The sequence below is a fragment of the Mobula birostris genome, chromosome 24 (assembly GCF_030028105.1).
Source record: "Mobula birostris isolate sMobBir1 chromosome 24, sMobBir1.hap1, whole genome shotgun sequence".
In the NCBI taxonomy this organism is placed as follows: Eukaryota; Metazoa; Chordata; class Chondrichthyes; order Myliobatiformes; family Myliobatidae; genus Mobula; species Mobula birostris.
Genome location: NC_092393.1, coordinates 19,812,693 through 19,826,994, shown reverse-complemented (window position 1 = coordinate 19,826,994; position 14,302 = coordinate 19,812,693). Strand labels below are relative to the sequence as shown.

The 14,302-nt window shown below is 41.0% G+C and overlaps 1 protein-coding gene across 4 annotated transcripts in view; it reads left to right on the top strand.

The window, feature by feature from the left end:
• The window catches only part of myocd (myocardin), a 712,380-nt gene that overhangs the window by 615,544 nt on the left and 82,534 nt on the right, over positions 1-14,302 (top strand). Inside the window, exon 1 of one of the 4 annotated variants that reach the window (XM_072242489.1) lies at positions 4,696-5,314. The exons of 2 other annotated variants lie outside the window; for them this stretch is intronic. In XM_072242489.1, the coding sequence (XP_072098590.1) occupies positions 5,260-5,314 (55 nt within the window). In that variant the 5' untranslated portion in view covers positions 4,696-5,259. Of the gene's footprint in view, positions 1-4,695; positions 5,315-12,143; positions 12,359-14,302 lie in introns of those variants that run through there. One more of the 4 variants, XM_072242484.1, reaches the window with a different exon arrangement.

The window sequence follows — 14,302 nt, the reverse complement described above, 5'->3', positions numbered from 1 at the left end:
TGCATGTTCATACACTTCCCTACACAATATTCCATCTGCTACTACTTTTTTCATTCTCCCAATCTGTCTTAGGTCCTTCTGCAGTCTTCCTACTTCGCCATCACTACCTGTCCCTCCACCTATCTTTGTATTGTCTACCAACTTGGCCACATGGCCATCAATTCCATCACCCACATCACTGACATATAATGTGAAAAGAAGCTGTTCCAATACCAAGCCCTGCAGAACGCCATCAGTCACCACCAGCCAAACGGAAAATGACCCTTTTATTCCCACTCTTTTGCTTCCTGCTGGTATCTTTCCTGTAATACCATGGGCTCTTATCTCATTAAGCAGCCTTATGTGGCACCTTGACAAAGGCCTTCTGAAAATCTAAGTAAACAACTCTCCTTTGTCTATCCTGCCTGTTATTTCTTCAAAGAATTCCAACAGATTTATTTGTCAGGCGAGATTTCCCCTTAATGAAGTCATGCTGACTTTGGCCTGTTTTATCATGTGTCTACTAGTACCCCAAAACTCATCTTTAATAATGGACTTCAACACTTCCCAATCACTGAGATCAGGCTAACTGGTCTATAACTTCCTTTCTTCTGCTTCCATCTCTTCTTAAGAACTAGAGTGACATTTACAATTTCTCAGTTCACTGGAACCATTCCAGAATCTAATCATTCTTGAAAGATCATTACTAATCCCCCACAATCACTCCATCTACATCTTTCAAATGGTTACACCAGATGGTGTAGTCCATCTGGTCCAGGTGACTTATCTCTCTTCAGACCTTTCAGCTTCCCAAGCAGCTTCTCCATTGTGATAGCAACAACACTCACTTCTGCCCCCTGACACACTCAAATTTCTGGCATACTGTTCAGGCTCAACCACAAGTTGCTCTAAAAAGACCACCTTGTAGGCATTCTATAAATTCCCTCTCTTTGAATCCAGAACCAACCTGATTTTCCCAATCTTTGAAATATTGAAATCTTGCAAATTGAAATATCGCCCATGACTATCGTGACATTGCCCTTAATACATGCCTTTGCTGTCTCCTGTTATAATTTGTATCCCATATCCTGGCTACTATTTGGAGGCCTCTAAATAACTCCCGTCGGGGTCTTTTTTTTCACCTTTGCAGTTTTTTAACTCTACCCACAGGGATTCAACACCTTCTGACTCTGTCACCTCTTTCTAAGGATTTGATTTAATTTTTTACCAACAGAGCCTCCCCACCCCCTCTGCCTACCTTCCTGTCCTTTTGATACAAAGTGTGTTCTTGGATGTTAAGCTCCCAACTATGATCTTCAGTGGTGCCCACGTCATACCTGCTTATCTCTAGCTGTGCTACAATATTATCTGCCTTATTCAGTACACTGCATGCATTCAAATATAACACTTTCATCACCTTTTTGATTTTGTCCTCATATTACACTTCACCTCATCCCACTCACAGCATTTTTGCCCTAATCATCTGCCTGTCCTTCCTCACTACATACTGTTTCTTCTTGTCCACCAGCTGTCACATCTGGCACTGAGAGTTATCTAGTGATTACTACCTTGGATGTCCTGCTCTTCCACCTCAGTCATAACTCCCTATACTCCCTGCACAGGACCTCTTCCCCCTCTCTACTTGAGTCATTGATGCCAAATGAGCACCATAGCCTCTGGCTGCTCATTCTCCCTCTTGAGAATATTTGGCAGCCACTCTAACCCGAGTACCTGGGGTAATTTAGTTGTGCTTGACAGACATTTAGTGGAAGCAGAAAAGAATAATCCATCATTAGTCAAAAACCATCAGACTGATCATGACCTGAGGCAAGGATGCTTTAATACAGGGGTTCCCAACCCTTTCTTTATGCCATGGACCCCTACCATTAACCGAGGGGTCCGTGGATCCCAGGTTGAGAAACCCCCTGCTCCCCTGCTTTAATAGAAGAAGGTTTGTTTCCCCTCACTTCTTTCCTAGCGTGTCGCACCAGACAGTCAGCCATTCTTGCCTGGAGTGTAGTGTCGGGATTGGTCTCCTTTTGAATTAACCGGGTCACGATATAAACGTTCCTGACTCGACCCTTGTTTTTTTTTACGAGGCCGAGTGGCTAGCTCGACGCTCAACCTGGCACGGATGGAAAGAGTGCTCGGGGTGGGGGTGGGGGGGTGGATTTGGATTCGAGCCTTCGCTCCGAAGTCCAGCGCTGATGCCGCTCACTGAATTTCCCGAACAATAGTTCCACTTTAGTGAAGGATTTCCTCCCATCGTCCAGCAGTCTAACATCCACATACCTGTATTCTGGGTTCCTCACTTTGATGGGATATATGTCCAGTGTCTTCATCACAAGATCTCATTGCTCCAACTGCCCTGCCCCGACATATTCTATCACTGGTTATTAGACATGTCCAATGCACGTCGTGATGCTTTGCTTTTCTACACCGCTTGGGAAGTTTAAAGTCGCTACATCTACTGTCTTAGTGGTTCTTGACTGACTATCGAGTGACCTTTTATCCACTTATTCCTCATTTGCCTCAAGACATAAACAGGTGGCTGTTCAGCCCAGTGAGTTAATGCTGGTTCCCAGAGCAATACTATTATTCAGCATTTCCCCCATAACCTACACTTTCGCATACCCAAAAACTCTCACCCTTATCCCCCATTGGGACTTGAGAAGAAACAGGAGCAGCTGAGGTGGACGGGGGGAGAGCCCATGGGGTTGCAGGGAGAGCTTGCAAACTGCACACCGACCGAAGTCGGGGTTGTCGGAGTCGTTTGCCGACAGCATTACAGTATTGTACTCCGACACCGTTGGTATTGCTCATCTTTATTAATCATAAGTATGTAACAACGGCGTCAAAAATATTTTAATGTACGTAACGTGTAATGCTACTAAGCCCTTTAACCTGGGATGATCGTATAATTTGTGGTTCTGGGACAATCCTCAAGCTTTATTTTTGAGCTGAGCATTGGGAAGGATTTACATTTTGACCCGCCCTCTTTTCCCCAGCTGTATATATGGTCGTGCATCTGTGTTACAGTACAGTATCCGGAAATACAAAGACTTTGGGTGTGAAGGGAAGATGGTTTATGAATCTTGGTTGTTTCAATCTTAATAAAAAGCCCAAATATATTGTTGGTAGCATTTGCCCGTGGCGACTGCGCAGACGGTAGAAGAGTAGACAGATCCAAGGGGTGATATTCACAAGGGTTGACCTCTGCCAATCTAATTTCGGCGGTGTACTCCCTTGCTGAACTGTAGGAAACCCTGGGAAAGCTGCCGCAGCGCTAAAATATAGCGAGATCAGTTCGTTTAGCTGGTCCCCAACCAACGACTAAAATGCCAAGCTATCATCAGTTCTGCAGTTTTACTCCTAAACAACATCCAGCATTTCACACTCTTCCAAAGCCAAACATGCATTTCCCAGAAGCACGGGTTGTATTGCGGAGCTCACGTTTGAATTAAGACAAGAACTCAAATTCCATCCCCCCCCCCGGCAATTTATATTGTCAGCTGGGCAGCTGACCCTAACAGTACGCTGAAAATTCACGACCTCCTTCAAAACCAGAGCAGCGTGTGTAGGGCAGCCAGGGTGTAAACGGAGATGTAAACGTTTCAGCAAAACACACCTTTTCCAGGGAACCTCACCTTACCTCCTGTTATCATTTCGGACCCTTAGACTGAGTCAGTTTGTCCCACTTCTACATCAGCGCGCATTGAAAACTCTGTACATTACTAGTCGTGTAAAGTTAGTCTTTGCGTTAGGTTTTAATCATAAAATCTAGACAAACACTGTGTATAGTGTATATTTAATCCTAAATGTGAACCCAGAGTTTTAATCGTGCTGCCTTAATGTACGCAATTCTGAAAACAAACCCCTTGCTCCGTCAACCATCGGGCAGCGCCGCATTTTCGGACCTTCCTTGCAGGCTTTCATTTGTTTCGTCACCTCACACTCTGGGCATTGTGTGTGACTGACAGTACGCAGTGATGGACGAGGTGTCAATTCTCGCTGGCGGAAACAGTGCCGCGGAGTGGGAGAATCTCGCAGTATCCACCTCGCCTGTCGCCTCTTGGTATCTCAAATGAGAAGCCAAAGAGACAACGGCTCGCTACGATCCCAGTTGCTCTCACCCAGCACACAATTCTCCAGGGCCCGGGTTGGGAAAAAAGAGGAAACAGCTGAACAGAACGCCACCTTGCGTTTCAGTCCGACTAAAGCTCTGTGTTAATTAATCGAAAGCAGAGCCGCGCACCGTTTATTACACCTAAACGCAATTTAAAGGCGGCAAATTAAAACCTGCAGATGACGGGAATCTGAAATAAAAACAAAGTGCTGAGAAAAATCATCAGGGCATGTGTGAGAAACCGTGTTAATGTTTTCAAGACCTTTATTTATGCAGTTTCCAGCTCTTTTGGATTTTATTGCATTTTTGAAAGTAAATCGTCCTGCGGATTACTTAATTTGCTTTTTGTATTTGTTGTGGAAATATTCCCCTTTGAAAAACATCAAAAGTTAAGTGTCAGTTAAAAGCTGACTCCATGCCCTCGGATACGCCCGTAATTCACGGCTTCTAGTTTTGCAATCGAACCGGTCGTTGTCGAGGGTGAATCCAGTCTCGCTGCTTCCTGCTTATTTTAATCATGCCCCGAGAGCTGCGATGTGCTAACAGCTTCGAGTGACTCCTCTGACGCTGCCTGACTCTTTCTATAGCTGTGACAACTGCTGTGAAGCTTTGGAATCAACTGTGCGAGACTGTCCGGAACCGCAGGACCGACCTCCCCTCTTCGACTTGACAAGCTGCCACGGGTATTATCCAGGATCAGATAACAGCAGCTCCCAAGTCTTGAACTGATAGTCCCCAGCGCAGGCTTGATCGGAGCCAAGAACGCTGAGGCTGTGATGATGATGCTGATGATGGTAGTAAAACCGCCGTGGTAGGAGGGTCCCGGCTGAGTGCACGTTAATTAGTTCGCCCCAGTGCAACGCTGTGCAGTGTAATCGGTTGCTGTCTGCTGGCCGGGGGGGTGGATGGGACCAAAATCCTTTCACAAGTCTTTCGCTGCACACAGCTACCCCTGCTGTCTAAGAGAACAGAAACAAGTCGTGTATGTGTGTGAGAGAGAGAGAGAAAGAGAGTTTTTGGACGAACTCTTATTTCTCACTTGCAGTTCCCAGTTGTCTTTAGTTTGTCTGAGCCAATTTATGATCTGAAACACTGAAGACAACTTTGGTTTTGGCCGCTTTACTGGAATTGTCTATTGCGTCTTAACTACCAACATGACACTTTTGGGCTCAGAACATTCTCTGCTTATCCGAAGCAAGTTCAGATCAGGTAAGAGCAGACTATAACTTAATATATCACGAACAGAATTTTGCAGTAATTTTAAAGTGTATTCAAATACTTTTTAAAACTTCAATTCATTAGAATGAGGACATGTATTGGTCTATATTCTATCTGCATTCTTCAGTTTGATTATCAGTGTTATATTTTTGGATTGTGTTCTTTTTCAGCAAACCGGATGCTTTTCCCGTTTATTTCTGAGAAAAAAAATATAGGTCATCGGTGTCACGATACAGCCTGTAGGAGAACTGGAGTGCAATATGGTGTTGCCAGCTTGCTTTTATTTGTATTATATATGTTGGTCAAGTATGGACCTTCCCATTGTGCAGTAGTTGGCTGGACTGGAGTGTTTTGAGGTGTTTAATTGTCACCTGCTCAGTACGAATGCAATTATTCTTGCTCTGCACTGTGAAATGCAAAAAAAAAAGGAAGACAGTCATATAGTCCATGACCAAAATAGAGAATTGACCTTGTCCAGCTCATTTATTTAGTCATCAATATTGTTTGTGGATTTTGAATCTTAAACCTTTGGAATCTTAGGCCAATTTCTCCTGATGTGCTTGCTAACAAGGCAGAAGTAGACCAGAATAAAACCAATGCAGTATTATTCTGTCTTTGAAAGTAACTCACCACAGAATGAAAGCCCATCATCCCTGTTTTAGACTGTATGTTTACCAATATAATGATCTCACAGTACCAGTTTGTCTTTTAGAAACAAACATTAGCATACAAGTTGATGTATGAATTCTATTAAACAGCTTTGGGCTTTACTTATATATCAGATAAATGGGTTTGTACACTTGTTGTAAAATTAAACCGTTATGTATCAGTTTCTAATATTGATATGCATTTGCTTTAAGATTACATTAAAACATTTTCACATTTGCAAATGATTGCTTAAAACTTAGAGATCTATTCAAATGCAAGTTTTAATGTATTTTGCATTATTTTCTGACACAACTAAAAATGCTGGTTAATTATTGTATGCAATTGCTAATTTAAATATTTTCATTAATCTCACCAGCAGTTTTGTGTGAAAGCTGCATGAAAATTGTAATAGTGCAGCTTTTCAACACCATGACAACACTGCCACCTTCCTGAAACAAATTATAATTAAGTCTGACATTGTACTTCATACACGTTTCTGTTTTCAGCAAGGATGTTCCAACCTGTTACTATTTCTGAACGCTCTTAAGTTTTCCTTCTGTTTTTCCATGCTACTGTTTAAAATTATAAAGAGAACAGAACCCTCATCGTTAATGCATCCATAGTGTGGAGGATAGATGAGTAAATCAAAATGGACTGTGCATTACCACTCAGTGAACGATCAGGCGCCAGAAATCTGTCACCCAAACAGTTATGACATATGTTGTTCTTGACAAGTGCACTACTTTTAAGTATTCTATTGCAGATTTCCTATATACTTTCATAGATACCGTCAAGTATTTGTCATTGCAGATGTTAAGAGGAAACAGGAATAATGCAACAAAGCTTTACAAGTTAAGGCATACAGCAGGTGCATTAGAGCTTTTCATCTTCCTGACATAGATCCAACTAAGAGTCAAAACAAATTGTTTTAATGTTTACTTTCTTTAAAAATGGCCCAATATTGGCTTATCTTGCCGCATAGCTGGTCTTGTTCCTAGCAGTGTATTGCTGTGATCTGAGCCGTGGTGGAGGTCAGCATCAGTGCAGTGAATGTCGGACTGTCAACTCTCAGGCTTTGTGCAACAGGAGACATTGCTCATGCCTTTTAGTTATTTCCATTAATGTGATAGAGCATTCTAGAAAATAGATCAATCAGTGACTCTTCTGGAATGTCTCAGGACCCATCTTTAATCTGTAATTTGTTAATTTCGTGGTTGATTGATCCAACTTGAATCAATATTGAAATAGTTTACTGAATATTTTTGAAATTCACCGCAATTTTAACCAGGTTTCTGCAGTATATGCCAATTGCATACTGGCATTATTGTTTGAATAAAGAGTGCCTTAATTAAAATGTGTTATGAATTTTTAAGAAATAAATTTGGACCAGAGGATGCACTTCCTAACTGTTTGTTTATTGCACATGAGAGTTATTCTGCCTTTGAAATCACACTGGTTAACTAAAAGCTGTTAAATCACATTCACTAAATACTTAGTTTGTAATCATTAAAGCATTTGAAACACGATATTTTTGTCAAGCATGTTATCATTTCAAAGGGCCTGTTCGTGTTCCTGTTCTGTACCTTTCTGTGTGGTTACTACTGTAGAAGAGGTTAAATTATGCACACCAGTTTGCGATGATAACGAAAGGTAACATGCTGGTAATCACAGTAGGTGTGGACTAAATGGTTGTTGGGACTTGAGGGAATACTCTTTTCTCCTGTTTCCACCTTTTGCATGGGACGATATCCATTTACCGCAACCTGAGTTGAACATCTCACCTGAAGTTCAGCAATAGAGTTTAAGGGAGGATTTTGTGCTCAAGTGCCTGGAGCAAATCTGGTTGCCTTAGCATCAGGTGAGCACGGATAGAGAGTGTCAACTGCAAACAGCTGACACCTGACACAGCTTGTCCTGGAAGGTTCCAAAAAGATTAAGGGCTGAGCAGCAACCTCACTGGTGATAAGAATCAGCTGGTTGCCATGTAGCTCTCTGTGAAAATGTGTTTCCTGTCATCAAAGCCAAAGAGCGGAACTCCTAATGCACTGCAACTGTCTCAGGCTGTCAGTTAAGGAATGTAAGGGAGAAGTTCAGGCAGGTATGAACAAAATGGGAAAGTAAAAAGTGAACAGGAATGCTGGTACTAAAGGCAGAGTAAATCAGAGCAGAACAATTCGGGGCCAGAATTGATTATGAGGTGAGAACATCTATCTGCTTCATGCTGTGTGACACTCCGCAGCACCGTATTCTGCTGTACTCCAACTGTCGCCAATGCAGTTGTAAATAAAATAATTGTAACCACAGTTGTTTATACAGCATATTGTATTAATAAACACTGCAAGATGTGGTCATTTAAAAAGAAGTGGTGACTCACTGGAGGAGTTTGAAATGTAACAATCAGAGTGAGCTGTAACGGCAAGATTTTTTTGGCAGCTGCTTGGTTTTAATTAAACAGCCACGCCTGCGGTCCTCTCAAATCTTTCCAAATCCCAACCATCTGTCAAGATGTACAATACCTTTCATTTAAAAATAAATACTGAAATGCTAATGGTGCAAGGTTCCTTAAGGTTGTCCAAGCCGGGGGAGGTAGTGGGATAAGTTCCCACTACCTATTAAATACTCCCAATAGCATGTGACTCAAATAGCCTCTGACAACCAAGTCCAGCTCCTAAGCCCAGCAGAACTGTTTCTACTGACAAGGGGATAGCTAAAGGTGTCTTAATATCAGTCACCTTGAGCAGATGGTGCTTGTCAGCCGTCATTGGAGTTCATCTAGGAGAAGGAAAACTCTGATCTCAAACCTTAGCTGCCTTGTGGCTGTACCCGCTCATGGGGAGGGCTTTGTGAGTAAAACCTGAGGGAAAAAATCTGGAGCTGGAGTCCCTACATTGTCCAAACGCTGACTAGCAACTCCTACAATGCCACCAGTGGTAAAATGTCTCTGCGTTCCTCAGCTGCGTGGAGAGGGGGAGACTGCTGCATGGGCAACAGCCTGCTCCCTATATATCGTACTGCTCTGGCTTGTGTATCACGTAGACAGCTTGGTCGGCCCTGACTAGTGGGGGACCTAATGAATAAAAATGGTGTGAAGAAGATCCTTTTCCACAAAGCAGCATTTTAATTTTACTTGCTTTCTATTTGTTACCCATCAATAACTATCTGAAAAGTCACTAGTTTATTTGAAGTAAGGGGAATGTTTGAAAAGCACTACCACTTTTGGCTTATTCTCAAATGCCTCAAAACCATTGTGCTGAGGCTTCACATTTCTAATGCTTTCTGTGGTATTACAGTTGATGGAAAAGGCTTCTGATGTCTTGTGCTGGTTACATGCAGTGTAGCAATAGTGAACATTACACTTGCGGTGTAGGTGCAGAGTTACAAGTTTTCAGTGTCCTCTTTATTGCTTGCAATGATCAATGGAATTGGAAGGCCCTTTCAATTTCCCTCTAGTGGCGCTTTAAGCCGCTCTGATGCTGGTTACTTTAATAAGCCAGATCTAAAATAAAACAATCTCTTGAGGGAAGCTACCTTAGTAATGTGACTAAGCCTCCAACTTAGAAAAACATCTTGACTATGTTGCTTGCTCAGTATTTCCACTGCAGAACCTTATACTTTTACTTCGTAATAGCCTGTCATTGTTGAGTTGTGTTCACAGTAGGAACTGCAACATGAGGTAAACAGAGGAATAGGGGTCCATTTAGCTCCTCAGTCCAGGGCTACTGTCAGTTATATCATGGCTGATGAATGCAGTAACTACATGTACTACCCAGTAAAGATTTCCAGATAATGACCAACAGATCAACATAATCTACATCCATAATAACAAACAAAAGTCTATCATTTATTATCTGGAAATCTTAAATTACTTCAATATCCAAAACTTTTATTTAAAATCTCTATCACATTTTGTATAAGAAACTACCACCTCATTTCCATTCCCATTGACTTTACTCATTTGTTTTAAAATTATACTGTACAATCACATAATTTTATTTCTGCTGGAGTTAGTTCCTTTGTACTTTGCATATTGAACCCTTTTAACACCTGATTATTTTAAAAAAAAGGTGCTGGAGTGGCTCATGTAATCCTTCAATCCTGTTGTGTTATACAATGAAATTAGGTTTAATCTGGTCTTTAGGGTTAACTCTGCTTTCCTACCCATTCCCTAATGTCTCTTGAATCGCCTAAAATCCAGACATCTAAATGTTTCAACTCTGAATGATGATTCAGCTGTCCCATCCCTGAAGTACTTACTGACTGCCAGTTATGCTGCTGGTATTTAGGGCCCCCGTGGTGGTCCAACATCTCTGGCAGTGTTCAGAGCTTCTGTCATTGTGTCAGTAACTTCCCCTCCGTTTGCACTACAGTCAGTCATGCAAGTCACAGGTAGAGACTCAAATACCGTCGCACTCAGATGTAGAAGGATTCTTCATGGCTGTGTCTGTAATAATTTAGTTTTACCAATCAGGGTTGTTAGTCCTGAATTGAACCCCCAAACGTGGATGACCGGTGGACCACGCTTAGTCTGGCCTCTACTCTTTGACCTGTTTGGCATGCTCTGACTCCAGCCAACACACTTCTCTGGGGCATTGAGATATGGAAGCTTCCAAACCATGACAAGATTATGTTCCTCTTGGAGGATCTGTGGAGTAGACCCTTCCAAATGTTCACAAACACTAGATTTCTCATCTGAATCTTGAGTGGTTAACCCCTCACCTTGAGGTTATACCCCTGAAACTCCCTCCTATCGACCCACTCCAATCAGGGAATATTTCTACATTGCATCTACCCTATCAAACCCCCTCAGAATCTATTATATTTTAGTCAGATCACCTCATTCTATAATATGCAAGTTTAGTGCAGATACTCAATGATGAACATCTGATTTATATTTTTTGTGATAATGTGATTGACTGTTTGGCATATGTATCCTCTAATAACGGATCTGTTTTCGTTACCAAAATACCCATTGTGCACTTGGTCTAGAATTTTCAATTTAAGGTATTTCACTTGACAAAACATTTCTTTTCAGGAACACATCTCATTCCCAAATCAAGGAATGGCTTTTGTACCTTTCATTTCTACTGAACCTTAAGTCTAGAGATGAGAGGAAGGTAGAAAAGATAACACAGTTCTCCCAAAGCTGCAGGCACACACTTTCCCTTGATAGTCATTGGTTTGGTATTTCAAATGTACTCAGAAACATTTTTTTAAAGAAAGAAAAGGAACCTTATGAATGATGGAATGGAAATATTAAGATTTTTTAAGCTAAGATCCAAACAGTTAACTTTTCAGAGGATTAAGACTGAGTTTAATAGATTCTAACCACAATTGTTATTGCACATATAAATCTCAATGATGATATTACAGGAAAAAAGCATACAGCCTTTGCCCTTGCTAGCAAAGTCATTGTTAAATTATGCGTAGTGTCAATTACTTCAAAAATAAATTTTGTACATAAAAAAAATTAATAGGCAAATTTGCACAGGGCAGTAATGTTCTTTTAAAAGCTTAGAAGGTTTGGGATTCATTTTGGTCAAAAGTTAAAAATACAGTACATGGGTCTGACATCAGATATATCAGTTAAAATGCTTGTTATGGACTCAGACAGTGACTAGGGCAAACCCCATTCCTGTTGACTTTGTAAAGTTCTCTCCTAAAGTGCTCTTCTTCATTTCTGGCAAATATTTCTTGCAATATTAAGAGTAAATTCACACCAGTGACAACAGCATTCGGTAAATTGTAGACAATTTTCAGCTGGATGAGCAAGTTGCTCACTGTTACCCAGCATGCATCTGCTAAGCAGATATATTCACAGCTGACAACTGGTGGGACTATATTTATCAACTTAATTTGATCAGTTGTGCGTAAGTTATCTGGTCAGATTGCAGTGAATGGTTGAGATGCTTCAGAAGTTCATGCTCTGGTCTAACCGGCAGTCTTCCTTCAATTAAAAATTTTAATGTCATTTTCTAAAGCTTTAAAATGCACCATTCTGCCTTTAGGTTTAAAGTGCAGCTGGCGCCTGCAAGGGAGTACTTTATACAGGTTTCAACATGCATGCAGCCGGCGTTATTTGCAGGATCACATCACTGCAGGGTGTGCTGGGAGTGATCTCGCTGTCTACATGGTGTTTCCCTGCCCATTCATTTTGAATTCCGAAGGCATCACTCGGAAGTATGGGGAGAGTCAGTGCGACGTGGGCTTTACAACAACATGGCCGTGGTCGGAGACTCAGGGGGCTTTGATCCGTTCAGAAATTAAGCATGGTTGATGTTACAGAACAGCAAGGCAACCTGTCAGGGATCTTACCTTACAGAATAAATGGAGACCAGGATGGCAGCTGTCACTTTCACTCTCGTATCATCTCAGAGAGACTAAAAGGAGGTTTGAATACATTATTACTTTTTTAAAACCCAGTTACTTCCTATATTTTAAACTCAACTGAGCTTGTTGTTGACTTTGTAACTTGTTAGATTGTTGATAAATAGATATTTTAGGCACTAATCTCCAAATTTAATGGCTGTCGGTCACTTAGTAACAAAGAGGGACTAGGATTATAGGCCTTTGGAAGTAATTCTGTTGGCTTGCACAGGTACAAGTTTGGAGTTTCTGTTAAAGAAGCTTAACCATTCTCAAATTTGTAACAAATTTTACCCTCAGCAGGGACAATTAACCTATTAACTTTTAAACAACAGGAACCTTGTTAAATCTTTATTAACAGTCTTTATTATTAAATACACACACACACCATTTGTAGCAGTTTGTGTCTGGCCATTAGCATATATTTGAATGCCAAGAGTGGCATATAAATCCTGAACAAATTTTGAAGGGAGCTCAGTATTGTGCAGATTCTGCACAGCATGATCAAGACTTTTCTTTGTGTGGCTATTTGACCCCTCAGTACTCTTCTTTTTCTGTCTGACTTTCGTTATGTGCTGGGACCACACACTGTTAGGATTCTGTTTAAATTATGTGTCCGTAACTGTGCATCCTGTTTTTAATGATATATTTGTGAGTGTGTGCTTTTTGTTTGTCTTGCAAAAAGAGCACAGTTCTTCAGGTTTGTGTGCAGCTGTTGTCTACACTGGTGATTGGTTCTTTCATTCATTTTTAGGGTTGGGATTTGAGCATTTGAAAAACCATGAAAATCCTCCAAACTGATCTTCTGTTATTTCGTTTTTTTTTTAATTTAGCGGGCTGGCAGATCTTGCCTTTGAACATGATCAGTAATTTGAGTGCTTTGTTCATTTCTGTGTAGCCCACAAGAGGGAGTATCATTTTGCAAAAAGCTTACAATTGTGTCCTGTCCTATCACATTTCCCAATAGCCCCAGAGAACTTTACGAAGGAAGAATTATTTTGAAGTATAGCTACTTCTGTAAAGCTGACAAACCCCAAGAACCATTTTCTCATTTAACAATTTCCTGCAAAGAACAGTGAGATGAATGGTATTATTGGTTGAGGGAGAAATATTGACTAAGATATCAAAAGGGTTCTCTTTTATTCGATAAATATTGCCATATGATCTAGGGATCTATAGGTCTGTTATAGCTCTGTAATTGATAGGCAGAGTTTCATCCAAAAGAATAATTCAACACTTTCATCAGCACAGCACTTTCATTCCAGGCTTTTTTTTAAAACATATTGATGCAATAGAAATATCTTCATTATCCCAAAAAGAGAAACTATCTAGAGTCAGTTTCACATATCCTGTGTGTTTGCCAGCATATATTTTCTACGGAAGGTGAAAACAACAGGCATGCATACATCAAGCCGAAAACCCATGGTTGCAGCCCTAATCCACAGAAAAATCCAGACCCTGAGAAGCCCCTCGCTCAATAGATGCAGCTGCACAGAAAATGCCTACTCTAACTTCTGCTAATGTCCAAACGGGCCTGTAGGCAACATATTTTAATCATGGCGTATCCTTTAAGTACAAACATTACTGAAGCTTGCTGACCAAGAGAGTGATTTTCAGATCAGCACTGGTCATTGGGCTACATTTATGCTTCTAAAGGGTAAATCAAATCAATACTGAACATTCCTAATCATTAGACCACAAGACATGGGGGCAGAAATAGGCCATTCAGCCCTCAAGTCTATTCTGCCATTCCATCATGACTGATTTTAATATCCCTCTGAACTTCATTCTCCTATCTTCTCCCCATAATTTTTAACATCCTTACTAATCAAGAATCTTATCAACCTCTGCTTTAAATATACCCCAAGAGTTCACCTCCACAGCCATCTATAGCAACGAATTCCAAAGATTCACGATCTTCTGGCTAAAGAAATTCACCCTCATCTCTGTTCTAAAGAGAAGTCCTCG